Source organism: Molossus molossus, unplaced genomic scaffold (genome assembly GCF_014108415.1).
Source record: "Molossus molossus isolate mMolMol1 unplaced genomic scaffold, mMolMol1.p scaffold_m16_p_6, whole genome shotgun sequence".
NCBI classification, from domain to species: domain Eukaryota; kingdom Metazoa; phylum Chordata; class Mammalia; order Chiroptera; family Molossidae; genus Molossus; species Molossus molossus.
In genome coordinates, this window is record NW_023425399.1 from 56,303,754 (window position 1) to 56,330,680 (window position 26,927).

Genomic DNA, 26,927 nt, shown 5'->3' on the forward strand with positions numbered 1-26,927 from the left:
ATGATGCCAGGAATGGAACCACAATCATCAATTTGCCTAACAAAGTTAGCAGCTAATTGGGGATTTCCAGCTTCTGTCAGCACACAGCAAAGGTCACTGGAGCTACTAGCGTCAGAGTTGGGAAGGAGGAAAAAAAGGCATCTGCAAATCTGTGAGACAGCAAGGAGAGAAGGCTGCACAAATCCTAATCAGCCCAGGCTGTGACACATACTTGGAATTCCAGTTTAACTAAAAGAGTACAAGCATATCTTGCACTACCCCAAAGTGTTGGGATCTCCCTTCCCACCTCAGGGCAATTCTGAAATTCCTGCATTTTAATCTGAGAAATCCACAGAGCAACAACTTTCTTTAAAACTTTAAAGTTTTCCACTTTTTTCTAGGATTCACACAGCTGGAGACCACTATTCACCTTCTCCTTGCTCCACTGAAACCATCTGGTAACCCTGTCCAAACAAACCCTAGGCCCCTCTCAACCCCATCCCTCTACCCATCACTTCACCCTAGTCCTTCCCCTCCTCCTCCTCACTACCAGGGTGACCACCATCTTCCTGTGGTGTATAAAGCAGCTGAAGAAAGACAAGACTTTTTCACCCCAAGGACACCATCACAATGCACTTAATGAGATGCATGAAAAACAAGAATTTATCAGGCTTTTCAGGGACGATACAGAAGTGTAACCCTCAGGTCTGTTGGGCCCGCCTGGGGCCATGTCTCTGAGACTATAGTAGCAACTAGACCTCAGCAGCTCTCTCGTGCTCCAGTGGGCTCGTGAGTCCAATATGCCTTGTGAAGGCTTCTTTCTGTTCTGCCACATGCCTCCAGCATTACAGGGGCTGCTACTGCAAGGAACTGAGGGTCTGGGCTCTCACACAAGCCAGGTTATTGTTGGGAGTGTGATGGGTGCCACTTGGCATCCCCCATGTCCCACGGCAATCACCAACTGGCCTCTAGCAACATTTTCTTATGCCCAGTCCCCTACAATGCTGAGTCTAGCTTACCTAGACCTCTCCCAGGGCATGGTACCAGGACACAGCTGATTCTCTTCTCAAGCTATCCCCAGTAAAGAAGAGCTCCTGCTTTCCTTTGAGGCTGAGAAGTATGATAAAGGCATCTAGGTGGTCAGCAAGCTGTGTCAGGGACAGGACCATTGGTTACCTGGCAAACATTCCAAACAGCAGTGTCCCTACCCGGGGAGCCACAGCATCAATGGGAACACTCCATATCCCTTAGAGGTCCAGACAGCAAAAAAAGGCCAAATATCTCTCCCTCTGGTGTCTCAGGCTCCCACTGTCAGCCCAGGAGCCAGTTCTGGGTATGTTGTGCCAGCATCCCATAAGAGCTGTTAAAAACAGGATCATGGCAGCAAAGAGTCCAATCCAGTTGTTTCCAGAGTGAAATCCAATTGAGTGTATTTTTACCAAATTTCCAGGTGATTCTGATGCACAGCAGGTTGAGAACCTGAGCAGAGATGGACAAACATCAAAGTGAAGTAGGTAAGACAGTTGGCAGGAGCAAAGCCACCGTAGGGCCCTCATTCTATACCTGTAACGCACATCTAGGAGGCCCCAAGGCCCTGCTCATAAGGAGAGGCTCTACCTCTCTTTTCAGACAACTGGTCAGAAACCTATGAGGTTGTTTTGTTCTAAGAATCAGTTCACATCAATTCTGTGTCCTGGGTCCACAAGGGAGGTGAAGAAGAGAAAACTAAATTAGAACAATGCCTATAATGTGAAACCCTGTCTACCCCCATTCCACAGAGAAGAAACAATGTAGTAGAGTGAACGGATCCCAGTAGGAGGCATTTGGATACAGTGTTCTGTCTGCCTCACTATCTCAGAACATGTCCACTTCTTCAAGCTCCTGGGTGTCAGCATTTAGGTTACCTGCTCTCCTACAATCCCACCCTCACCCACTAAGAGCCATCCCTGGACTCAGTGCCAGATTCTTGGCCTGTGACTGAATGCCATGTCTGGTTTTTATGCCCTCCCTCTCCCACAATTTGCATAAAATACATGAAAAATAAAATTAAAGTTCTTTTTTGGGTGTGTAATCAGCTAAAAATATGGTTAAACCAGTTTTAATGCAAGCCTATCTGTAGTTTTCTTTTTTCCAAAGCCTGATTATTTTAACTTTGACCTTAATAAATAAGAACCCAGGAGGCCTCACAATGCTCCTTCAAACTAATTATTCCACCTTTCTAAAATGATGAAATGTACACACCATTGCTCTTTGAGCAAATGTGGCTGCACATGGGGCATTGAAATGGTCAGTGCGTGATATGTCCCTTTATACCTGCCTATGAAAGACCACCTGTCCTATGGAAGGACTGACCCTATACATCAGTAGCCATATGGGCCTATACATTCAGAAAGAGTGTGAGATCAATCATGTTACTTTGCCTTTTTTATTTCCTTGGGGAGAGAAGAGTGCTTCAAAGTGATGACCAAAAAATGGAAGCATAAAATAAATTTGGTACTGGTTATAGAAATATTCTTTATACTATTCAAAAGACTTAGATGTGGGGTAGAACTGAATAACAACCTCCCTGAACACCCCCAAGGAACCGGTGCACAGGGCCTGCTACCACCAAGAGCCAAGCAGGAGATGGACAGTAGTCCCATGGTACTCCAGGCCCTATACAACAGCTATCTGCAGCTGGAGCAGGTACAAGGAATCACCCTGAGACAGATAAGCAGTGCCTCCAAAAAGTCTTATGGGAAAGCAAGAGAGCACAGACAAACCCTGCAGTGATCAGAGTCTAAGCTAGCTCAACAGAAGGTTTTGGTTCCACCCTCACAGGGTCTGAAACCAAAGCAACAACGAAGCCCATACCTTGCTCAACTATAGACTAGATTTACTCATCCACCAACACTAATGACCTGTCAAAAGAATAAGAGTGGCATTTCTGAGCATAAACATTATTTACCTCAGTCTCTACTGTTCTGCCCATGATATCCAGTGTAAATAAAAAATGACAAGGCACATAAAGCTGCGGGGAAATGGGACCCATTATCAAGAGAGGAAATAGTCTATTGAACTAAACCCAGAGATGACTCAGATGTTGGAAATATCAGATAGAGACTTTAGAATAAGTATGATAAATATGGAAAAGGTGAATAACATGTATAAATAATAGGGAATTTCAGCAGAAAAATAGAAACCATAAAAAGTGTCAAATGTAAAAAAAAATCAGTTAAAGTAGAAGTTCATGATTTTTCATGGAGAGCCCACTAGGCTGTCTCTAAAATAATCCTAATGTTACAGCTCAGAAGACTGAGGCTCACAGATATCACCATGCCATGAAATTTCTCACAGGAATAAAAATCAATGAGGAACTAAGACTACTAACAGTGCCACTGCCCCCAGCTCCTTGAGGCACTGGGTTCTTCAGAGACCTAAAAGCTTAAAATCTCCAAACCTGCACTGACCAGTCCAAGGGGCAGCAAACTACAGCCCACCAATGGGATCCAACCTATAGCCTCTTTTGATATGGCCTGTGAGCTAAGAATGGTTTTACTTTTGTTTTTTAGAGCTATAAAAACAACAACGACACAGCCCAAATGTCCATTAGTAGACAAATGGGTAAAAAAGCTGTGATACATATACACAATGGAGTACTATGCAGCTGTAAAAAAGAAAGATCTCTTATCCTTTGAGACGACATGGAAAGACCTGGAGAGTATTATCCTAAGCGAAACAAGCCAAGCAGAGAAAGACAAATATCACATGATCTCACTTATTTGTGGGATATAATGAACATAAAAGTTTGAGGAACAGGCTAGTCCCAGAGATGTGGAAGTGGGGTACAGACTGACAATCCCCAGAACAGGGGGTGGTGGGGGTGAGATAAACCACAGAACTTATATGCATGTATGCATGAACAATGGACATGGTCAATAAAGCCAGACAGGACGGGGAGGGTGGGGGAGGGGTATCAGTGGGGGGGAAAGGAGAAACATCTGTAACAAAAATAAATTAATTAAATTTTAAAAAGATAACAATAAAAAAAAGAAAAGGTGAAGGGATTTAGAAGTACAAATTGGTAGTCATGGGGATGTAATATGCAACATGTATGGTGCCAGATGGGTATGAGATTTATCGGAATGATTATTTGGTAAGTTAAGTAATGTCTAATCACTGGAGTGTACATCTGAAACTAATATAATATTGTATGTCAACCATAATTAAAAAATAAAAAATGATTTTAAAAAAGTTAAAAACAAACAAAGAACATGTGACAGAGACCACATGTGGCCTGCAAAACCTGAAACATTTACTATCTATCTCTTTACAGAGAAAGTTTGTCAATTCTGATCTAATCTAGAAAGAAACTGAGCAAGACTTAAGGAAACAAAGAAAGGGGCTATGGATGCCATGCTCTTTTTTCCAGATTATGCCTTTTACTAGTTGTCTAAATGCTGACAAGTAGATTTCCATAGGAATTCAAGATCTCTGTCTGTAGCTGAAATTGGAGGAAGCATGAGAATAAAGTCACCAAAGTCCCAGGCCTGAGTCACCAAAGTCCCACTCTCTGCCTGTTCCACACAAATTAAACCCAAAGTTCCTAAGTCTTGACTAGTAGTAGCCATATAAACTGCTTTCTAGTTGACTCCAAGATATACTGAAAGGTTTTGTTGTTGTTGTTGTTGTGCTTTGTTTGATTGTTTAAAAAGGTCAGATCTGGCCCTGGCTGGTTTGGCTCAGCGGTTAGAGTGCCGGCCTGTGGTCCAAAGAGATCCAAGTTCAGTTCCCGTAAGGGCATGTACCTCGGTTGCAGTTTGTCCCCGGCCCTGGTTGGTCATGCAGGTAGCAGCCACTTGATGTGTCCCTTTCATGTTGATGTTTCTCTCTCTCTCTCTATTCCTCTTTCTCCCTCCCACTCTATCTGAACAAAAAATGAAAAAATGTCCTCAGGTGAGGATAAAAAAAAAGTCAGATCTGTGCCCTGGCCAGTTTTTCTCAGGGGTTAGAGCATCAGCCTAAGGACCGGAGAGTCCGGGTTTGGTTCCGCTAGGGGCACATACCTCGATTCCAGATTGACTCCGACCCCAACGTGTGGATGGCAACCCCTTGATGTGTCTCTCTCACATCCATGTTTCTCGCTCTCTCTTCCTCCCTCTCTCCCTCCCACTCTATCTGAAGATAGATGCAAAAAAAAAAAAAATGTCCTCAGGTGAGGATAAAAAATAAATAAATACATAAATTAAATTAAATAAAAATTTAAAAAGGTCAGATCTGTGAGTTGCTTTCCATTCCAGGAAAGGCAGAAATGGGTAGTTGCTTCATCTATTTGTAATGGGACACTGCCATGAGGCCTCAAGCAACTGACAAAGGACTCTATGCAAAGTCTCCAAAGCAGAAGACACCACCCCACATCCTCAGTCACTTGAGATATGCCATTCCATAACCATCTGCTGTGCATCTATAATTTGCTGAGCATTACAGAGACCAAAGTGATCTCACCTACAGAAAGGGCACAGTTCTTTTCCTGAAGGAACTTATAATCTGAGGAGTAAGACATACAAAGATGTAGGAGGGGAGAATTAGGAAAAATAAAACTTCTATCTCACTCATTTCAGAAAACTGCAATTCAAAAACTTTTGAATCTGATATTTTCTTAAAATTCGGATAACAGAATTCAGAGCTAAGGTAGCAGCTTTTTAGCATATCTAAACAATGAAAAGAATGCAATAGATCAAAACTCCCTGAAAAATGGAAAGTGGAGCAGGGCAGCCACTTTTTCTGTGCAAGTCCTTAGGTTAGATGGGCATATTTAGGTAGAGAAGCACTCAGTTACTGTCCTCTGTCTAGTGGAAGGATTTGGTCCCAACATCTATCTCTGCCATTTAGTTCTTTTCCCAGTGTTCGATATTTATTTGGTAGAAGAGAGTCTCTTTTGAGGAAAAAAACCTTCCTCTAAAGATCCCTGTCACATTCCAGAATTTCACTTCAAGCCCAGGTCTAAACTGACCTTTCCTATCTGCCACATCCACCACTCTCCTCGACTCCAGACAAATGCTTTGTCTTCTCTCAGCCACTGGCCTTTGCTCCTGCAATATCCTTCATCTGCAACCCCCTTTCTTACACTTCTTCATTTGGCACACTTCTCTTCAGTCTTTAAGATCCAGTTCACATATCACCTCCTCTTAAGCTAATGTTGTGGCCTCCTTCCTCCTCTAGTACTTTCCTGTCCCTTTGGTATGTTATTGTAACACTCTATGGTCACTTCTGAGAACATGTAACTCTCCTAATGAACAGATCTTCTCAAGGACAGGAATTGTATCTTATTTATTTTTGTAATAATTTATTTTTCTATTACATTTGACATACAATATTATATTAGTTTCATGTGTATAATACAGCGATTAGACATCATATAACTTACTAAGTGATCACCCCCAATAACTATAGTACCTATCTGACAGCATACATAATTATTACAATATTATAGACTATATTCACTATGCTGTACTTTACATCCCCATAGTCAAATATAAATCCCCATTTATATTTCTTAATCCCATTACCATTTACACCCATACTCCCAACCCTCCTTCCATCTAGCAACTGTCAAAATGTTTTCTGTATCTATGAGTCTGTTTCTATTCTGCTTATTTGTTTATTATGTTTTTTAGATTCCACATATAAATAAAATCATATGGCAATTGTATTCCTCTGTCTGACTTCACTCAACAAAATACCCTCTAGGTTCATCCATGTTGTTGCAGATGGCAAGAATTCATTATTTTCTTATGGCTGAATCATAGTCCATTGTATATATGCACCATTCCTTCTTTATCATTCATTTATTGATGGACACTTAGGTTGTTTCTATATCTTGGCTACTGTAAATAATGCTATAATGAACTTATAAATGTATACGTCTTTTCAATTTAGTATTTTGGGTTTCTTCATATAAATACCCAGAAATGGAATTGCTGGGTTCTTTTTTGCCTCTTGTTATATATCCTTTGTTTTAAAGTTAATTTTATCTGGTGTAAGTATTGCTACCCCAGCTGTTGTTTGTTTGTTTCCATTTCATGAAATATCTTTTCTACCCCTTTACTTTCAGTCTGTATATGTCTTTCAATATGAAGTGAGTCTCTTGTAGACAGCATAAGTAAGGGTATTGTTTTGTTATCCACTAAGCCACCACATGTCTTTCAGTTAAAGCACTTCATCAATTTGCATTTTAAATAAGTGTTAAGGGGATGGGGGGAGTGTGAAGGGGCCTAATGTATGGTGCCTTGGGGTGGTGGCACACAGTGCAATATACAGATCTTATTATGAGTCACTACAATACATTAAAGAAATAATAAATAAATAAATAAATAAATAAATAAACAAACACAGTGTTGAAAGGTGTGTATTTATTGCCATTTTATTATTCATATGTTTGATCTCTCTCTTTTTTTTTTTTCTTCTTCTTCTTAAAGAAGACCCTTTAATATTTCTTGTAATACTGGTTTGATGGTGATGGAGTCCTTTGGCTTTTTCTTGTCTGGGAAGTTCTTTACCTGTCTTCAATTATAAATGATAGCTTTGTTGGGTAGAGTAATCTTGGTTGTAGGTCCTTGATTTTCACCACTTTGAATATTTACTGCCAATCCCTTCTGGTCTGCAAGGTTTTTGTTAAGAAATCAGCTGACAGTCATATGGAAGGTGGTCCCTTATAGATATCTAACTGCTTTTCTCTTACTGCTTTTAAGAGTCTCTCTTTGTCTTCAACCTCTGGAATTTTAATTATGATGTGTCATAGTGTGGGCCTCTTTGGGTTCATCTTGTTTGGGATTCTGCTTCCTGGACTCATATGCCTATATTTAAACTTTCCCATCATTCTTTTTTCACATATGATTTCAATTCCTAGCTCTCTCTTCTCTCCTTCTGGCACCTCCATGATGCAAATGTTGGTAAGCTTGAATTTGTCCCAGAGGCTCCTTATACTATCCTCATTTTTTGGACTTTTTCATTCTTTTTGTTGTTCTGATTGGTAGTTTTCCTTATTTTCCAAATCTTTGATTTGATCCTCTGCTTCATCTACTCCACTGTTGGTTCTCCATTATTAGTCATTTCAATTAATGAATGCTTCAGTGCTTACTGATTCTTTATGTTTTCTATCTCCATTTTTATGTTTTCTATCTCTTTGCTGAAATTCTAAGGGAAGAATTCTACTCTTCCCCTAAGTTCAGTGCATGTCCTTAAAACTAGTGTTTTAAACTTTGTATCTGTAGATTGATTGTCTCCATTTTGCTTAGTTCTTTTTCTGGAGATTTGTTCAGTTCCTTTATTTGGGACATGTTTTGTTGTCTCCTCATTTTGCAGCCTACTTGTGTTTGTTTCTATGTATTAGGGAGAGATGCTATGTCTCCCAGGCTTGGTAGAATGGCTTTATGTAGTAGGTGTCCAATAGGGTCCAGTGGTAGAGCCTCCCTGATACTTGAGCTGAACATTTCAGGTGCACCCCCCATGTGGACTGTGTACACATCCTGCTGTAGTGGAGCCTTGACTGCTGTTGATACCTCAATGGCAGGGATTCATCCCCAGATCAACAGGCTGTGAGAACTGGCTATACCACTATGAAGGATTAGCTGTGCAGGGGCCAACCCCATAGAGAAGGACTTACATTAGCAGAGCTCTGGGGCCTAATCAGTCTGCCCCTTGAGTGTATCTGTTATGGAGGTGGTTGGGTGGTGCTTCGACATGGTCTGAAGCAATCCAAAGGGTACACTGATTCTGGGGCCTCCTGGGAGGTACAAGCTAAAGTCAGCCTCTAACTGTGTCCTGTCCAAGGCCATCCAGCATGAGCTATAAAGTGATCTGCAGATGGCTGCTATTTGTACTAGGTTTGAAATTCCCAGGAGAGGCCAAGCTGTGAACTGAGGTCAGCTGCAGCTAGTGCCAGACCTGGGGCCACTTAGCAAGTGGTATGGGGCATGCCAAGGCCAGATGCTGCTTTTTTAAAGATTTTAGGAAAGTTCAAGGCATGAACCAAGACAGACCATTGTATGGAAAGGCCACTGGAAACAGCTTGGGTGGTCCCAAAAGTTGGGTGGGGCAAGGTCTCAGGTCACCAGGGAAGAGAAAACAGTATGAGCCAGATTCTTGGAGTCTCAGATACGGCATCCACCTGCCAGTTCTGTGTAGGGAGGACTCAGCAAAGGAACTATGGCCTCTCAGCACTTCTGTCTGGGGAAAAGTTGCACCTCCAGCTTTTGTCCTGATGCCAAACAATTAAGTTCTTTCCCTGGTGCCTTTCAAGCTGTTTCTTCAGTGCTTGAGCTCAAGCAAGTGAGCCCAAGTAAGTCTGTGTGTGGGCCCTTTAAGAGGAATACCTGGTACTCCAGAAGCCCTCCATCTCACTCAGCCACAATCCTCCCTGGTTTTTACAGTCAAAAGTTATAGGGACTTCTTTTTTTGGCACTGAAACCCTGGGCTTGGGGAGCCTGATGGGGATCTGGAACCTCTTGCTCCTCAGAGGTGACTTCCAGAGTTGAGATTTTTAACTGCCACACAAGGGTAAGGGACCAGCCAGGTCCAAGTCTCCACCCCTCCTACCAGTCTCGATGTGGCTTCTTCTTTATATCCTTAGTTGTAAGACTTCTGTTCAGCTAGATTTCAGGTGGTCAGGCTGTATATTACTTATTTCCATTTACCAAGAAATTAACCCAATGTCTAACATATAACAGTAATATAGAGAAAATTTCATATATGCATCAATTGCTCACCAAAAATGAAATAAAGTTTTTACTATCTATCAGGTATAATATAATCACATACATCTAACCATATGTTTAAGGAATCTAATGGGCAAGGTTATAAATTTCATTCTTCCCTAAAGTAACGCTACTGCCAAACCTGTATTACTCCATCCATTGGATTTTTAAAACTCTTCCCATCAGAAAACTCAACCCAAGAAATCACTCTGTTCTTTCTTATTTCTCTCTAGAATGTTTTGGACTCCTAAACATTGATTTGAACACCAAACTTCCTATCCCCCAATTCAGAGAGAAGCACACCTCCCATAGGCTCTATTGACACCCAGGGCCATCACCCCAATTATAACTGGGGCTTTACCTGTCAGCAAGTGGCAAGAATCAGGCATAAACATAACTCAAAAATAGTTCATCACTGATGCACTAGATGGGAACTGACAACACTTCTGTCATCAGAAGTAGGTTATAAAAATTATTACCTTTCCTTGTCATTAGTTTTATGAACTGTTCCCAATAATGAGCTGAATCATTCCTTCATGCAGAAAGGGATTAAAAAATCAATATTGTAACAGTCAGAGGCAAAGAGACAGGGCAGACGTGCACATTAAATGTCAAAATACACTCAGCCAACTCAAAGGAAATTCTTCAGAAAAGGCTATAGGTTCAAGAGTGCAGGGCTTGAGGACACTGGTCAGAGTAGCCACCGAGAACAAATGGGCAGCCAGCTCACTTGGACAGCAACTGTGACTGGTCTGCCTCGGGGTGAAACCTGGCCTCCTTGCAAGGAGGGTGTGCTGTGATCCTAACACCCTTAAGTGTCTGCCTTGCAGGCTCCTCTAATCCTTGCATCTGGAAGATGCAGATAAAGAAAAAAAAAATGCTCTATGCTTCTGTTGAGGTTCTTCTCTCCAATTTTCTCCTCCTATTTAAATCCTCCAAAGTAGTTTGAAATTATCTCCACTATAAGCATATGCTAACCAAGACACCAAAATGGAAGTGATAGCTAAAGCTTCATTCAGCATTTAAGTAAGTACCTTCTGCCCCTACTGACTTATAGAACAGGGTCTAGTACTAGTTTCCCTTCTCTGTTCTCACTGAGTATTGAATATAGTTGTAAGCCTTTAAAACTGGGCTCTGCATCTGCTCTAGCACCAAGCAACAGAAACCAACTCCAGCTAACTGAAGCAAAGAAGAATTGATGACAGGCTACCAGCAGACAATCTAATCCTCAAGAAGGCAGGAAGACCAGACAGAAACTAAGGGCAGCCTCACAGGATGAAGTCTTGGTCAGCCATGCAACAAACAACCCCACCCTGGCTTCCTCACTCACCCAAAATTACAAGTCCCTGAAGAGTGAATGTGACTGGCTGCCCTTAGGCCCTGGGCCCAGATCTTACCTGTATTGTGGCTGGGAAGGGGGGGGGGGGTGGAGATCTAGCTTCCATAGAGAAAGTTGGGCATTAGAAGTACAATCCCAGTAAGATAATACAACATCAGGAAACAAGTAAGTTCCCAAAAGAAAACAGGCACCAAATGCATGAAGAAATGGATGCTGAACAATCAAAAAACTCAATGGAAAAAATATCCTCGGGTGAGAATTAACCAAAAAAGGGAGAGGGATGCCTCCAAAAGCAATTACCAAACATCTTCAAAACAAAGGAAGTCACTTGCTTCACTATTCCCTGGGAACTCTGGTTCGGAAGAGCATTATCCATCCAGAGATTTGGGGGCAGGAATCAAGTAAGGATGTTATCTCCTTTACTCTAAAGTTATCCTTCATTTAAAAGAACCTACACACTTGTACTGAAGGTCATTTATGTTGCTTCCCACTTGTACAGGTTCTCTTCCTGGGACAGTCTTGAGGGAGCAGGGCCCAGCTCTCTCCTTTGTAGGTGAAGAAGGGAAGCTGTGAATTCCCTTTCTCTATAAGTAACACATTCCAGGTAAGAATAAAGAGTTAACACATTTAGAAGCTGCAATTTCCCAGGCTAGATGACTACCCTAGGAGGCCAACCTTTTTTCCTCATGCCATACTGATTAAATCTTCATCTCCAGAACCAGGGTCCTTTTGACTTGGTTTTCAGGCAACCTGGAGAGGGTTTCAGACAACCTGCCTGCCCCTCAGAGACTAACTGCGAGCACCTCTAAATCTGTGTTCTCACCTGTTTCTCTCTACATTAATTGATTCTTCACCAATATGCCACGGGGTTTTAAAAACACAAGTCAAATTATATTGGTATGAACTTCTGGGAATCCTCTTCAGTTTCATAGTTGCCTTGGGCTATATTGTGGGTTAACGATTTAAGGTGGCCAAGGTTTTCTCTAATCTGTCTTCACACCTCGCTCACTTCTTCTCAGTGTCCCATCACCCCCTGGATATCCACCTATTTCAGCCTAGCTTCTCCCTCAGCCTGAGGGCTCCACATTGCTTAAGGCTGAGGTCAAATGCCATCTCTTCCACCAGCAGTTGGCACCACTGCCTTTGCATTCCCAAGCATATTATCTTTACCTCAATTTCACATCTAATGTAACCAATTTGGGCTTTTTCAAAGTTTTTGATGTAAGTTTGTCTTCCCCACTAGACTGAAAAGTTCCCAAAGGAGAGAGTCCTACATTGTTCATATTTCCCAGAGGGCCTAGTTCAACTAACATTTCTTATGTAACTACTGCACACTTTGACATCAGTGCACTTACAGCAGAATGAGTCCTAACTAATAGACTCCCATCAGTTAAGTGTATTAATAACAATAACAGCAACAATAGCACACATTCATGATCTGCCAGGGAGCACTAAGCCCTGCAGTTACTTATCACCTCCACTGATCCCTTGGGCAATACTGTGTCAGACACCCTGATCCTTGACCAAGGCAGATGGACATGAGAGGATATGCCCATGCTAACAAGTAGGGAGCTAGGATTCACACCCAGGCTGCCTAACTCTACAAGCTTAACATCTCATTTATGACATGACCCCAAGACCCAGTCCTCTCCCTTCACACCATCCTGGCACACATTCCACTGCCACACTTATACCTGTCAAGTTTCAGAGCAGAACCAGGCCATCGAATGATCCAGCTCTTACACTATAGTTCTGGGGCCCCACAGACTGAAAACAAGACCAGAGGTAACAAAGCATATCAGTACCAGAACAAGAGTTATAAGAACTCAAAATCCTGGTCCCTAAAAATACACCCTTTCCACAAAGGAGACTCAAATAACATCAGATGGACAACCTGAGTCCCAGGCTTCAGACAGATCAGGTCCCAGGCCTGACCTCTGCTTCCCTGTATTGCTAGAGCATAAAAGGCCAGCTCAGGAAGATTTGCACTCACCAGCAGGGCTGACTTCTGCTTCTCCTGGTCAATGCTGTCCTCCCCTCGGTGCAGGGATGCACTCCAGTGCTTCATGGTTGCCTCTCTTTCCTTCATCGCCACCTGAAACGGCTCATTCTGCTTTTGTTTATACCTGTGCCAGGAGAGACATGGGAGAAACGGGTGCAGATATAATGACGTGGCAGAAGGTAGCCAAGAAAAAGTTTATGTACTCACTTTAGCTGGCCAGGGGACTGGGATCTGTGGGCCAATAGAACTCTGAAGTTGATCTCTTAGAGGTCAGGCATCAGTGACAGTCCCCAAGGCAAGGGGATACAGTGACACTTTAGAACAATATAGACTAATTAGGAACAGAAGGAAAGATGACCACCAAGTGAGGAATCAGGCAGCCATATGCCAAATGAAAGATTCTTGGGGCAGAATTTCAATCCCTCACTAGCCACTCTTTCAAAGTGGGTCAGAAGGTGGAAAGCCCACCTTCCCTGCCTCCACTTGAGAACTTGAAGGTTTTTAGATAATAGCAGCCCTTTGCTTTGAACATGTAATTAATTCTTCATTCTGAATCTGTTCCTAACCTTTGACCTCCTTCTGGGCTTTCTTTCCAGTAAAATAATCCTAAAGAGAGAAAAAAGTTACTATAACTAAGATGTTGTTAGTATTATTTATCGTAGTATAAAAAATGCAAACAACTGAAATGTCTTTTAACTTGACCTTGACTGTTGGACATCTGGTATAATCACATAATGGTATACTATATCATCATTAGAAAATACATTATTTTACTTGTCTATAGGTTGAATCTAAAAATTGAGAACCAATAAACTACTTTTACCAATAAAAATGTTTACAAAGCAGGAGTAACAAATCAAAAAATGTATAATACTAAGTGAAAACAGCAAAATATAAAATTATGTATGACTGAAACAATAATCCTAAACTAGAGAAAAGAACACATTTGAAAGAAACACTCCAAAATACTAATAATGGTTGTCTTGAAATGACAAATCTATAGATGTTTTTTTCATTTTATATATTTTCTAAATCTTTCATTAGCATGTATTACTTGATCATTTTTTAACTGTTTAAAAGTACCAAAAAAGGGGGTTCAGGTTAGTTGTTCTTAAAGAGGCCTCTTAGAATTAGTGAGGTAAAATTCTTAGACCCACATGGCTGAACTACTAGAGGGAGAAAACCAACTGTGGCCCACACTGCCCCTCCTAAACAAACTCACTTGGTCTTTTGACACAGAGACCAGTGTCTCAAGGGTGTTGAAGAAGTTGATCAATAACAACTACAGTTAATATTCACTGAGAACTCTGTGCCAGGCACTGTGTGTGCTCTTTATATGCATTAACATATTTCATCATGACAATACTCCAATGAAAGAGTTACTCAAACTATATCCTTCTCAGAGGCTTAGAGAGATGCAGTGATTTTCAGGGTCACATTACCAGTAAGTTGCAAAATCAGAATACAAAACTGCATTCCAGGAGAGCTTCCATGCTTTAACCAATGTTCTACAAGCCATGTTGGGGGTGGGGGGACGGGTCCCAATTCAATTCAGAGGTATGGCCAGCTCTCCAGTGTTTAACCTATGCTGATGGAAAGTCACCAACATTCTGGAGTCAAGTCCATCTCACCAACTACGGTTAGAATTGTAAGGGTTCCACTTTCTCCTTCCTATCTCTAAAACTATTCCTGCATATGTACACAAGCACAGAAGGTCCAGACACTCAACTATTTAGTCTTGAAAATATTAGCAATCAACTCCGACATGCCCCTTTCGGTGTTTCTTCATCTTTAAACTAGGACCAGTACCACCTGGGTTGTCGTGCAATCTAAATAAGACAAAATATGTGAGACAAACCCTAGAACCTTCAGGTCAGAGAAAGGTCCCAAGTCAGGAAAGAGCATTCAGCCAGAACATGGAAGACAGGGGTGAATAGGCACTCACATTCACCTCTTAAGGAGATCCTCATCCACCCCCGAGGGCGGCTGATCACCACCATATGCCAACCTGGGCAGTTTGGAGTCTGCAAAGGGACAAGAAGAAAGGGCCTATCAGTAACACCCAGGAAAAATGAAGATATTGTGGTCATCCAGGAAAGGAGTTCAAGAGTGCACTCCCATGGATGGACATGCCCCAGAGATGGACACATCCTTGATCCAGCCATTCGGGAGAGAGATAGCCAAAGGCCTTCCACTTCCTCATTCTACACCAGGACCTCTTGCTGCCTGGGATTGGCAGTAAGTAGAACTATTTGAATGCAGTGTTTCAAATCCATCCCTGCTCACTCTACAATTACTTGGAATCTAGGTTATCTACTAAACACAGGCCAGAAACAGCTAAGAGACTGCTTTATGCTTCATGCTGAAAGGACATCCTCCAGGGTCTGGGTTTGACAGGGAGGAGGGGAGGGGGGGAGGTTCTTTAAATCTTGTTTCCCTTAGTATCTATCCCATTCTATGAATTTCTAATCCTGAATGTGGCAAACACCCCCATTAATGGCATTTTATATATTATTTAACCTGGATCACCTCTAGTATCATTGGGTTCTTTAAGTGGTCATAAACTTGGAGATTTCTGAGCAAATCCAATTCACTCTACTCTCTTTACGCTTGGTGATACTCCAAAGGTTTTGTTCTTCTCCTTCCTCCAGCCTTTATCCTTCCCAAACCATCTCTCAGCCAAATTTCAACACTTTCTGTGGCCTTGGCCAAATGTCCTACACCTCCATCATAGGATTCTAAAGTGGCAGTAACTAGGACTGCATAAAATATTTTAGAACCAAGATTTGTGAAAGAATATGTGAGGATTTGCTATTTCATTTCCAAGACCTTTTAAAGCATGCTGAACTCACAGACTGGAGCACTCAACCCTTCAGAAAGCCATTTCCAAAAGTAATTATCCTATGAGTCCCACTTTCAGACTCCCTACAGAAGGATGGACACAGCAGTGCTCCAACCTGCAAAGAGGGCACAGCTAAATGCTCCATAGTAACATCTCAGATACTCAAATGAAAATAAAAAATAGAATACTTCTGACTAGTTCTTATTTTGACATTAATGCTCCCTATTCTTACTTATTTGCTTATAATAGCTTTAAGGTATAATTAATCCTATTTTTGCTTTTTATACAATTTTCCTATTTTATCACTACAAAAATAATACATCAATCCATTGTGGAAAATGTAGACTAATCTACACGCCAACCTTCCATGTACGAGCCTGCCCACGGTAATGCTCATTATTTAATATATATATGACTTTAGTCATTAGTAAAGTTGAGAATACCATTACATGTATATGATCATTTGTGTACATTTTCTATTAAAAACCTTTAAGAACTCTTTGTACATTAAGACTACCAATATGCTGTCATGTTATAATATTTCCCTAGTTTATTATTCATTCTTTTTTAAAATTTTCTTAAATATATTTATTAATTTATGTTTTATACAGATGTTCCACCTTTGTCCCCCACTGACACCCTCTTCTCAATCCCACCTACCTCCTCATCCCCCACAACATTGTTGTCTATGTCCATTGGTTATGCATATATGCATATAAGTTCTTTAGTTTATCTCTTCCCTCCCCCCACCAACCTCCTCTGAGGTTTGTCAGTCTATGTCTCTGGGTCTATTTTGTTCTGCTTATTTTGTTTATTATATTCCACAAATAGGTGAGATCATGTGATACTTCTCTTTCTCTGATTGGCTTATTTCACCTAGTATAACACTTTCCAAGACTCTCCATGTCGTCTCAAAGGATAAGAGATCCTTCTTTCTTATAGCTGCATAATGTTCCATTGTGTATATGTATCATAGCTTTTTCATCCACTCATCTATTGGTGGACACTTGGGCTGTTTCCAGATCTTAGCTATTGTAAATAGTGTTGCTATGAAAATAAGGGTACATATTTTCTTCCTGATTGGTGTTTCAGGCTTCTTGGGATATATTCCTAGAAATGTGGTCACTGGGTCAAATGGCAATTCAATTTTTAATATTTTGAGGAAACAACATATTGTTTTCCATAGTGGCTGCACCAGTCTGCATTCCCATGGTCAGTGTACTCGAGTCCCTTTTTCTTCATACTCTCACCAGCACTTGTTGTTTGATGATTTGTTGATGGCAGCCATTCTGGCAGGTGTGAGGTGATATCTGATAGTCATTTTAATTTGCCTCTCTCTGGTGATTAGTGACATTGAGCATTTTTTCATAAGTTTCTTGACCATTTGTATGTCCTTTTTAGAGAGCTGTCTATTTAGGTCCTCTGCCCATTTTTAATTGGGTTCTTTGCCTTCCTTTTGTTGAGCTGTATGAGTACTCTATATATTTGGAAATCAACCCCTTATCTGATGTATCATTGGCAATTATGTTCTCCCATATAGTGGGGTTCCCTTTCCATTTTGATGCTTGTTTCTTTTGCTGTGCAGAAACTTTTTAGTTTGATGTAGTCCCATGTATTCATTTTTTTCATTTGTTTCTCTTGACTGAGGTGTTGTACCAGTGAAAATTCTGCTGTATGTGATGTCTGAAATTTTGTTGCCTAAATTTTCTTCTAAGATTTTTATGGATTTGTGAGTCACATTTAAGTCTTTTATCCATTTTATTCTTCATTCTTCATTTATTTTTTCTAAACTGTCTCTAATTTCTTATAGTTATATTACCCACTTTTCTTCATAATTTAGGATTTCTTCACTTGATGTAATGCTTAGAAAGTCAACTTATTGTACTTTTATATACCGCTGTACTTTTCTGGCTGCCATTCTTATCTTTAAATCTTACATTGCCTCTGACATTTATTTTGAGGTATGGTGTAACATAGAAATTAATTTTAACTTATTTTTCTAATTTATTCTATCACTAAAATGAAAGCAAATATTGATTTTAAAAGTAAAAAAATTTTAAATTAGTCAACTTCAAAACAGTCCATTTATGCTCAGAATTCTATTTTTTCAGAATTCAGAAATTCAAAAGTCACACTCATTTAAACAGCAAAATGCTTTGTAATAGTTAAAACCAAATGACAAATGAGAGCCACAATTCTTGCTTCTTAAACTACTGAAACTTACCAAAATTGAAGTAAGTACTTCCTTTATCTTGCAAAGCTGAAATTGATGTGTGAATAACACATTGTAGCAATTTTTGCATTTTTCATTACTTCTCCCTCTCACCACTTAATTCCCTGGGTTAATTTAGACCCACTTCAACTCATCAGTTAGCTAGAGAGAGCCTGGAGCTAGCCCTTTTGATAAAGGTCTTGTGTGAGTTTTGAGAACCTCACTCAGCCCCTTCACTAATAGAATATTCAAAAATATCTTGAGGTGGGTCCAAATCCAGGAAGTGATATGCACTAAAGCTCAGGAAGCCCTGAGGGCAGACAATACAGGGGAAGGAGTATAGCAGGCCTGGCCAGGACCCTAGTCATAAGGATGAGCCAGAGCTCCCTAGCCACTGTGTGGAGGTCTCCAAGACTGGCCCCTAAGCATGACCCTGACACCTCTCCTTCACTTCTACTTTATTTTTTCTTTCTATTTATTTTTGTTACAAGTGTTTCTCCTTTTTTTCCCCATTAATACTTCCCGCTCCATCCCCACAACCCTGTCACCGGATTCATTATCCATGTCCTTTAGTTATGGTATATGCATATAAGTTCTGTGGTTTATCGCATCCCTCCCCCCACCACCACCTCTTCTGAGGGTTGTGAGTCTATACCATACTTCCACATCTCTGGGTCTATCCTATTACGAAGACTGTCATGTTCATTATATTCCACAAATAAGTGAGATCATGTGGTATTTGTCTTTTCCTGCTTGTTTCACTGAGGATAATACTTTCCAGGTCCCTCCATGTTGTGTAAAAGGATAAAACATCTTTCTATATTACAGCTGCATAGTACTCCTTCTGTACATGTACCACAGCTTTTTTATCCATTTGTCTACAGATGGAGACTTGGGCTGTTTACACATCGTAGCAATTGTAAATAGTGCTGCTATAAACATGGGTGTACATATATTCTTTCTGATTGGTGTTTCTGGCTTCTTAAGGTATATTCCTAGAAGTGGGATCACTGGGTCAAATGGAAGTTCAATTTTTAATTTTTTGAGGAAACACAACAGTGTTTTCCATAGTGGTTGCACCAGTCTGCATTCTCACCAACAGTGTACTAGAGTCCCCTTTTCTCCACACCCTTCCCAACAATTGTTGCTTGATTTGTTGATGGCGGCCATTCTCACAGGTGTGAAGTGATACCTCACTGTTGTTTTAATTTGCATCTCTCTGATGATTACTGATGTTAAGCATTTCTTCATATGTCTCTTGGCCATTTGTATGTCCTGTTTGCAGAGGTATCTATTTATCTCCTCTGTCCATTTTTTTAATTGGGTTGTCTTCCTTTTGTTGAGTTGTATGAGCATTCTATATAATTTTGGAAATTAACCCCTTAACTGATGTGTTATCGGCAATGATGCTCTCCCATACAGTGGGTTACTTTTCCATTTTGATGGTTGTTTCGTTTGCTCTGCAGAAGATTTTTAGTTTCACGCAGTCCCAGGTGTTTATTTCTTCCTTTGTTTCTGTTGCCTTAGGTGATGTATCAGTGAAAATTCTGTTTCATATGATGTCTGAAATTTTGTTGCCTACATTTTCTTCTAGGATTTTTATGGATTCACGGGTCACATTTAAGTCTTTTATCCATTTTGAGTTTATTTTTTGTGTATGGTGTAAGTTGATGGTCTAGTTTCATTTTTTTGCATGTAGCTGTCAAATTTTCTCAACACCATTTATTAAAGAGGCTGTATTTACTGCATTGTAAGCTTTTGCCTCCTTTATCAAATATTAATTGAGCATAATGTCTTCGGTCCATGTCTGGGTTCTCTGTTCTGTTCCACTGGTCTATATGCCTGTCCTTGTGCCATTAAAAGACTGTTTTGATTACAGTAGCTTTGTAGTATAACCTGATATCTGGTATTGTGATCCCACCTACTTTGTCCTTCTTTTTCAAGATTGCTGTGGCTATTCGGAATCTTTTTTGGTTCCCTATGACCTTTTGAAGGATTTGTTCTAGTTATGTAAAATATGTCATTGGTATTTTTATGAGGATTGCATTGAATCTGCAGACCGGTTTGGGTAATATGGACATTTTAATGATGTTATTTCTTTCAATCCATGAACAAGGTATGTGTTTCCACTTTTTTATATCTTCCTCTAGTTCGTTTTTCAATGGCCTGTAGTATTCTGCAAATAGGTCCTTTACTACTTTGGTTAAGTTTATTCCCAGGTATCTTAATTTTTTTTGCCACAATGGTAAATGAGATTGTTTTTTCAGTTTCTCTTTCTGTGAGCTGATCATTGGTGTATATAAATGCCATCGATTACTTGACATTAATTTTGTATCCTGCTACTTTGCCAAATTCATTAAGTCTAATTGATTTTTGATGGGATCCTTAAGGTTTTCTAAGTATAATACCATGTCATCTACAAATAATCACTGTTTCACTTCCTCCTTTCCAATTTGGAACCCTTTTATTTTCTCATCATGCCTGATCCCTAAGACTTCCAGTATTAAGTTAAATAAGAGTGGCAATCGTGAGCATCCCTGCCCTGGCCAGTTCGGCTCAGCGATTGGAGCATCGGCCTGTGGTCCAGAAAGACCCAGGTTCAGTTCCCGCTAAGCGGACATACCTTGGTTGCACTTTATCCCTCGTCCTTGTTGGGTCATGTAGGTGGCAACCACTCAATGTGTCCCTTTCACATCGATGTTTCTCTCTCTCTCTCCTTCCCTCTCTATCTAAACAAAAAATGGAAAAATGTCCTTGGGTTAGAATAAAAAAAAAAAAAAAGTGGGCATGCCTGTCTTGTTCCTGTTCTTAAGGGAAATGCTTTTAGTTTTTGCCCACTGAGTATGTTGTTGGCTGTAGGTCTTTCATTCATGGCCTTTATTATGTCGAGATATCATCCCTCTATTCCCACATTGCTGAGCATCTTTATCAGAAATGGATGCTGGTGCCCAGGCCAGTTTTGTTCAGCAGTTAGAGCATTAGCTTCCAGTCACAGAGACCCACTTTGGTTCCCCCTAAGGGCACGAACTTCTGTTGCAGTTTGTTGCCAGCCCTGATTGGGTCGTGTGGGTGGCAACCACTCAATGTATCCCTTTCACATCGATGTTTCTCTCTCTCTTTCTCCCTCCCACTCTATCAGAACAAAATATGCAAAAGTGTCCTCAGATGAGGATTTAAAAAAAAAAAAAAGAAAATGCATGATGGATTCTGTCTACTGCTTTTTCAGCATCTATTGATATGATCATGTGGTTTTTATTCTTCATTTAATGAATGTGGTGTATCACATTTATTGATTTGTGAATATTGTACCAGCCTTGCAACCCTGGGATGAATCCCACTTGGTCATGGTGAATAATTTTTTTGATGTATTGGGGCTCCTATTTGCTAGTATTTTCTTCGGGATTTTGGCGTTTATGTTCATCAGGGATATTGGCCAGTAGTTTTCTTTCTTTGTAGTGTCTTTTGCTGGTGTTAAAATTAGAATTATGCTGGCCTCAAAAAATGAGTTTGGAAGGCTTCTTCTTGAATTTTTTGAAATAGTTTCAGGAGAATGGGTGTTAGTTCTTCTTGTAATGTTCGGTAAAACTCCCCTGTGAAGCCATCAGGGCCTGGACTTTTGTTTGCTGGGAGAGTCTTGATTACCACTTCAATTTTCTTGGTTGTTATTGGTCTGTTCAAGTTTTATATTTCTTCCTGCTCTAGTTTTGAGAGACTCAGTGTTTTTTGAAATTTGTCCATTTCACTTAGATTGTTGAATTTGCTGCCATGTAATTGTTCATAGTAGTTGTTAATGATCTTTTGTATTTCTGTGGTGTCAGTTGTTACATCTCCTCTTTCATTTCTGATTCTGTGCATTTGGGTTCTCTCTCTTTGTTTCTTGGTGAGTCTAGCTAAGGGACCATCAATCTTGTTTATCTTTTCAATCAACCAGCTCTTTGTTTCATTGATCCTTTGATTTTTTTTTTTTTTTTTTTTTTTTTATCTCTATGTCATTTATTTCTGCTCCAATCTTTACTATTTCCTTCCTTCTACTTGCTCTGGGGTTTTCATTTTTTTGCTTTCTAGTTCTTTATGTTGTGAAGTTAGATAGTCTACTAGAGATTTTTCTTGTTTCTTGAGGAAGGCCTATAATGCTATAAACGTCCCTCTCAATGCTGCTTTAGCTGCATCCCATAGATTTTGTGTGGTTGTGTGTTCATTTTCAATGGTTTCCAGGAAGTTTTTAATATCTTCCTGGACCTACGTGGTAACCCATTCACTGTTTAATAACATGCTATTTAGCCTCCATGTGTTCAAATGTCTTTGCATGTTCTTGCTGCAGTAGATTTCTAGTTTCATGCCATTGTGATCTGAGAAGATGCTTGTTCTGATTTCAGTCTTCTCAGATGTATAGAGACTTAGTTTGTGTCCTAACATGTGGTCTATCCTTAAGAATGTCCCATGTGCACTTGAGAAGAATGTGATTTTCTGTAGTTTTGGGGTGTAATTTTCTAAAGATATCTATTAAATCCATTTGGTAGAGTCCTTCATTTAGAGTCCCTGTTTCCTTGCTATTTTTTTCTCTAGAGGATCAATCCAGTGATGTCAGCAGGGTGTGGAAGTCCCCTGCTATGATTGTATTGCGGTCGATTTCTCCTTTGAAATCATCCAGAAGATTTTTAATATATTTTGGTGCTCCTATATTGGGTGTATATATGTTTACCAAGGTTATATCTTCCTGTTGGATAGATCCTTTCAATATTATGTAGTTGCCTTCCATATTTCTAGTTATGGCATTCATTTTGAACTCTATGTTATCATGAATGAGTATTGCTACCTCAGCTTTTTTTTTCCTTTCTCTTTGCTTGGAAGATTTTTTTCCATCTCTTCACTTTCAACCTATGTGAGTCTTTTATTGTGAGATGGGTCTCTTGTAAACAACATATATGAAAGTCATGCTTTCTTTTTTCTTTTTAATGAATTTATTTATTTTTGTTACAGATGTTTCTCCTTTTTCCCCACTGATTCCGCCCTCCTTCTCCCTCCCCGCCCTGACGCCACCTTTATTTTCCATGTCCATTGTTCATACATACATGCATATAAGTTTTGTAGTTTATCTCTCCCTCACCATCCCCTCTTCTGGAGATTGTCAGTTGATACCCCACTTCCACATCTCTGGGACTACACCGTTCGTCAGACTGTCATGTTCATTATATTCCACAGATAAGTGATATAATGTGATATTTCTCTTTCTCTGCTTGGCTTGTTTCACTTAGAATAATACTCTTCAAGTCCCTCAATGTCATCTCAAAGGATGAGAGATCTTTCTTTCTTACAGCTGCATAGTATTCCATTGTGTGTACGTACCACAGCTTTTTTAGCCATTCATCTACTGATGGACATTTGGGCTTTTTCCACATCTTAGCTATTGTAAATAGTGCTGCTACAAACATAGGGGTACATATACTCTTTCTGATTGGTGTTTCTGGCTTCTTAGGGTATATTTCTAGAAGTGGGATGATTGGGTCAAATGGAAGTTCAATTTTTATTATTATGAGGTAACAACATAGTGTTTTCCACAGTGGCTGTACCAGTCAGCATTCCCACCAGCAGTGTACTAGAGTCCCCTTTTCTCCACACCCTTGCCAACAATTGTTGTTTCATGATTTGTTGATGGCAGCCATTCTGACAGGTGTGAGGTAGTACCTCATTGTTGTTTTAATTTGCATCTCTCTGATTATTAGTGATGTTGAGCATTTCTTCATATGTATCTTAGTCATTTGTATGTCCTGTTTGGAGAGGTGTCTATTTAACTTCTCTGCCCATTTTTTAATTGGGTTCGTCTTCCTTTTTGTTGAGTTGTATGAGCATTCTATATATATTGGAAATTAACCCCTTATCTGATATATCATTGGCAATTATGCTCTCCCATACAGTGAGTTCACTTTCCATTTTGATGATTGTATGTTTTGCTGTGCAGAAGCTTTTTAGTTTGATGTAGTCCCATGTGTTCATTTTCTCCTTTGTTTCTGTTGCCTTAGGTGATGTATCCGTGAAAATTCTGTTGCATATGATGTCTGAAATTTTGTTGCCTACCTTTTCTTCTAGGATTTTTATGGATTCACAGGTCACATTTAAGTCTTTTATCCATTTTGGGTTTATTCTTGTGTAAGGTGAAAGTTGATGGTCTAGTTTCATTTTTTGCATGTAGATGTCCAATTTTCCCAGCACCATTTATTAAAGAGGCTGTCTTTACTCCACTGTATGCACTTGCCACCTCTGTCAAATATTAATTGAGCATATTGCCATAGGTCCATTTCTGGGTTCCCGGTTCTGTTCCACTGGTCTATATGTCTGTTCTTCTGCAAGTACCAGGCTGTTTTGATTACCGTGGCTTTGTAGTATAACCCGCAGTATGGTAATGTGATCCCTCCAACTTTGTTCTTCTTTCTCAGGATTGCTGTGGCTATTTGAGGTCTCTTTTGGTTCCATATGAACTTTTGAAGTATTTGTTCTAGTTCTGTGAGACTTGTCGTTGGTATTTTGATGGGGATTGTATTGAATATATAGATTGAATTGGGTAGTACAGACATTTTAATGATGTTAATTCTTCCAATCTATGAACAAGGTATGTTCTTCCACTTCTTTATATCTTCCTCAATTTCTTTTTTCAATGACCTGTAGTTTTCTGCGAATAGGTCCTTTATTTCTTTGGTTAAGTTTATTCCTAAGTATCTTAATTTTTTTGCCGTGATGGTAAATGAGATTATTTTTTAGTTTCTCTTTCTGTGATTTCATCATTCATTTATAGGAATGCCATCAATTTCTTGACATTAATTTTGTATCCTGCTACTTTGCCAAATTCATTAAGTCTAGTAAATTTTTTATGGAATCTTTGAGGTTTTCTACATATAGTATCATGTCATCTGCAAATAATGACAATTTCACTTTCTCCTTTACAATTTGGATCCCTTTTATTGTTTCTTCCTGTCAGACTGTTCTGGTTAAGACTTCCAGTACTATGTTAAATAACAGTAGCAGAAGTGGGCATCCTTATCTTGTTCCTGTTCTTAAGAGAAATGCTTTTAATTTTTACCTATTGAGTATGATGTTGCCTGTAGGTCTTTCATATATGGCCTTTATTATGTCCTGATATGATCCCTCTATTCCCAGATTGCTGAAGGTTTTTATCAGAAATGGGTGCTGGATTTTGTCGAATGTTTTTCAGCGTCTATTGATATGATCATGTGGTTTTTATCTTTCATTTGGTTTATGTGGTGTATTACATTTATTAATTTGCAAATATTGTACCAGCCTTGCATCCCTGGGATGAATCCCACTTGGTCATGGTGAGTAATTTTTTTTTTTTTTTTTTTATGTATTGCTAGATTCAACTTGCTAGTATTTTGTTCAGGATTTTGCGTCTATGTTCATCAGGAATATTGGCCTGTAGTTTTCTTTCTTTGTAGTGTCTTTTTCTGTTTTTGGATTAGAATTATGCTGGCCTTATAAAACTAGTTTGAATATCTTCCTTGTTTTTTAATTTTTTTAAACAGTTTGAGAAGAATGGGTGTTAGTTCTTCTTTGAATGTTTGGTAAAATTCCCCCGTGAAGCCGTCCGGGCCTGGGCTTTTGTTTGCTGGGAGTGTCTTGATTACATCTTCAATTTCTTTTGTTGTTATTGGTCTGTTCAAGTTTTCTATCTCTTCCCAGTTCAGTTATTGGAGACTATGTGTTTTTGAAAATTTGTCCATTTCACTTAGATTGTTGAATTTGTTGCTGTATAATTGTGTATAATATTTGTTCACAATCCTTTATATTTCTGTGGTGTCAGTTATTATTTTTCCTCCTATCTTTCTGATTTTGTGTATTTTGGTTCTCTCTCATTGTTTCTTGGTGAGTCTAGCTAAGGGTCCATCAATCTTTATCTTTTCAAAGAACCAGCTCTTTGTTTCATTGATCTTTTGAATTGTTTTTTTGGTCTCCATGTCATTTAGTTCTGCTGTGTCATGCTTTCTTATCTATTCAATTACTCTGTGTCTCTTTTTATCAGAGCATTCAATTCATTTACATTTAAGTTGATTATAGATATGTCCTTATTTATTGCCATTTTTATTTAGTGTGGTTATATTATTCTTCCTATTTCTCCTATTAATTACAGCAGTCCTTTTAACATTTCTTGCAGTGCTGGTTTGGTGTTAATGTATTCTGTTAGCCTTTTTTTGTCTGGAAAGATCTTTATTTTACTGTCTATTTTGAATAATAGCCTGCTGGGTAGAGTACTCTTGGATTCAGATCCTTGTTTTTCATGACCTTGATTACTTCGTGCCATTCCCTTCTGGCCTGTAGTGTTTCTGTTGAGAAGTCTGCTGATAGCCTTTTGGGGATCCCATTGTAGGTTATATGATGCTTTTATCTTGCTGCTTTTAAGATTCTATGTCTTTAATTCTTTGGCATTTTAATTACTATGTGTCTTGGTATGTGCCTATTTGGGTTGTTCTTAGTTGGGGCTTTCTGTGCTTCTTGAAATTGAATGCCTTCTTCCTTCACCAAATTAGAAAAGTTTTCTGTCACTATTTCTTTGAATATATTCTCTAATCCTTGCTCATTTTCTCCGTCTTTGGGGACTAGTATGATGTGAATATTATTCCGTTTCCAGTTTTCCCACAGTTCTCTTAAGCTGTCTTTCTGTTTTTTAATTGTGTTTTTCCTTTTGGTTTCTGATTGGTTGATTTTTTTCTATTTTGTCTTCTAATTCACTTACCTGGTCCTCGGCTTCCTCTACTCTACTGTTTAGACGTTCCAATGTGTTCTTTATTTCTGCTATGTCATTCTTCATT

At 39.5% G+C, this 26,927-nt stretch overlaps 1 protein-coding gene across 7 annotated transcripts in view; it reads right to left on the reverse strand.

Annotated features, from left to right (window-relative positions):
• The window catches only part of CHCHD6 (coiled-coil-helix-coiled-coil-helix domain containing 6), a 181,792-nt gene that overhangs the window by 126,076 nt on the left and 28,789 nt on the right, over positions 1 to 26,927 (reverse strand). For 6 of the 7 annotated variants that reach the window (XM_036245362.1, XM_036245357.1, XM_036245359.1 and 3 more), the window contains exons 3-4: positions 15,006 to 15,078; positions 13,046 to 13,178 (exon numbers count right to left, since the gene is read on the reverse strand). In XM_036245362.1, the coding sequence (XP_036101255.1) occupies positions 13,046 to 13,178; positions 15,006 to 15,078 (206 nt within the window). Of the gene's footprint in view, positions 1 to 12,746; positions 12,820 to 13,045; positions 13,179 to 15,005; positions 15,079 to 26,927 lie in introns of those variants that run through there. The other variant, XM_036245363.1, reaches the window with a different exon arrangement.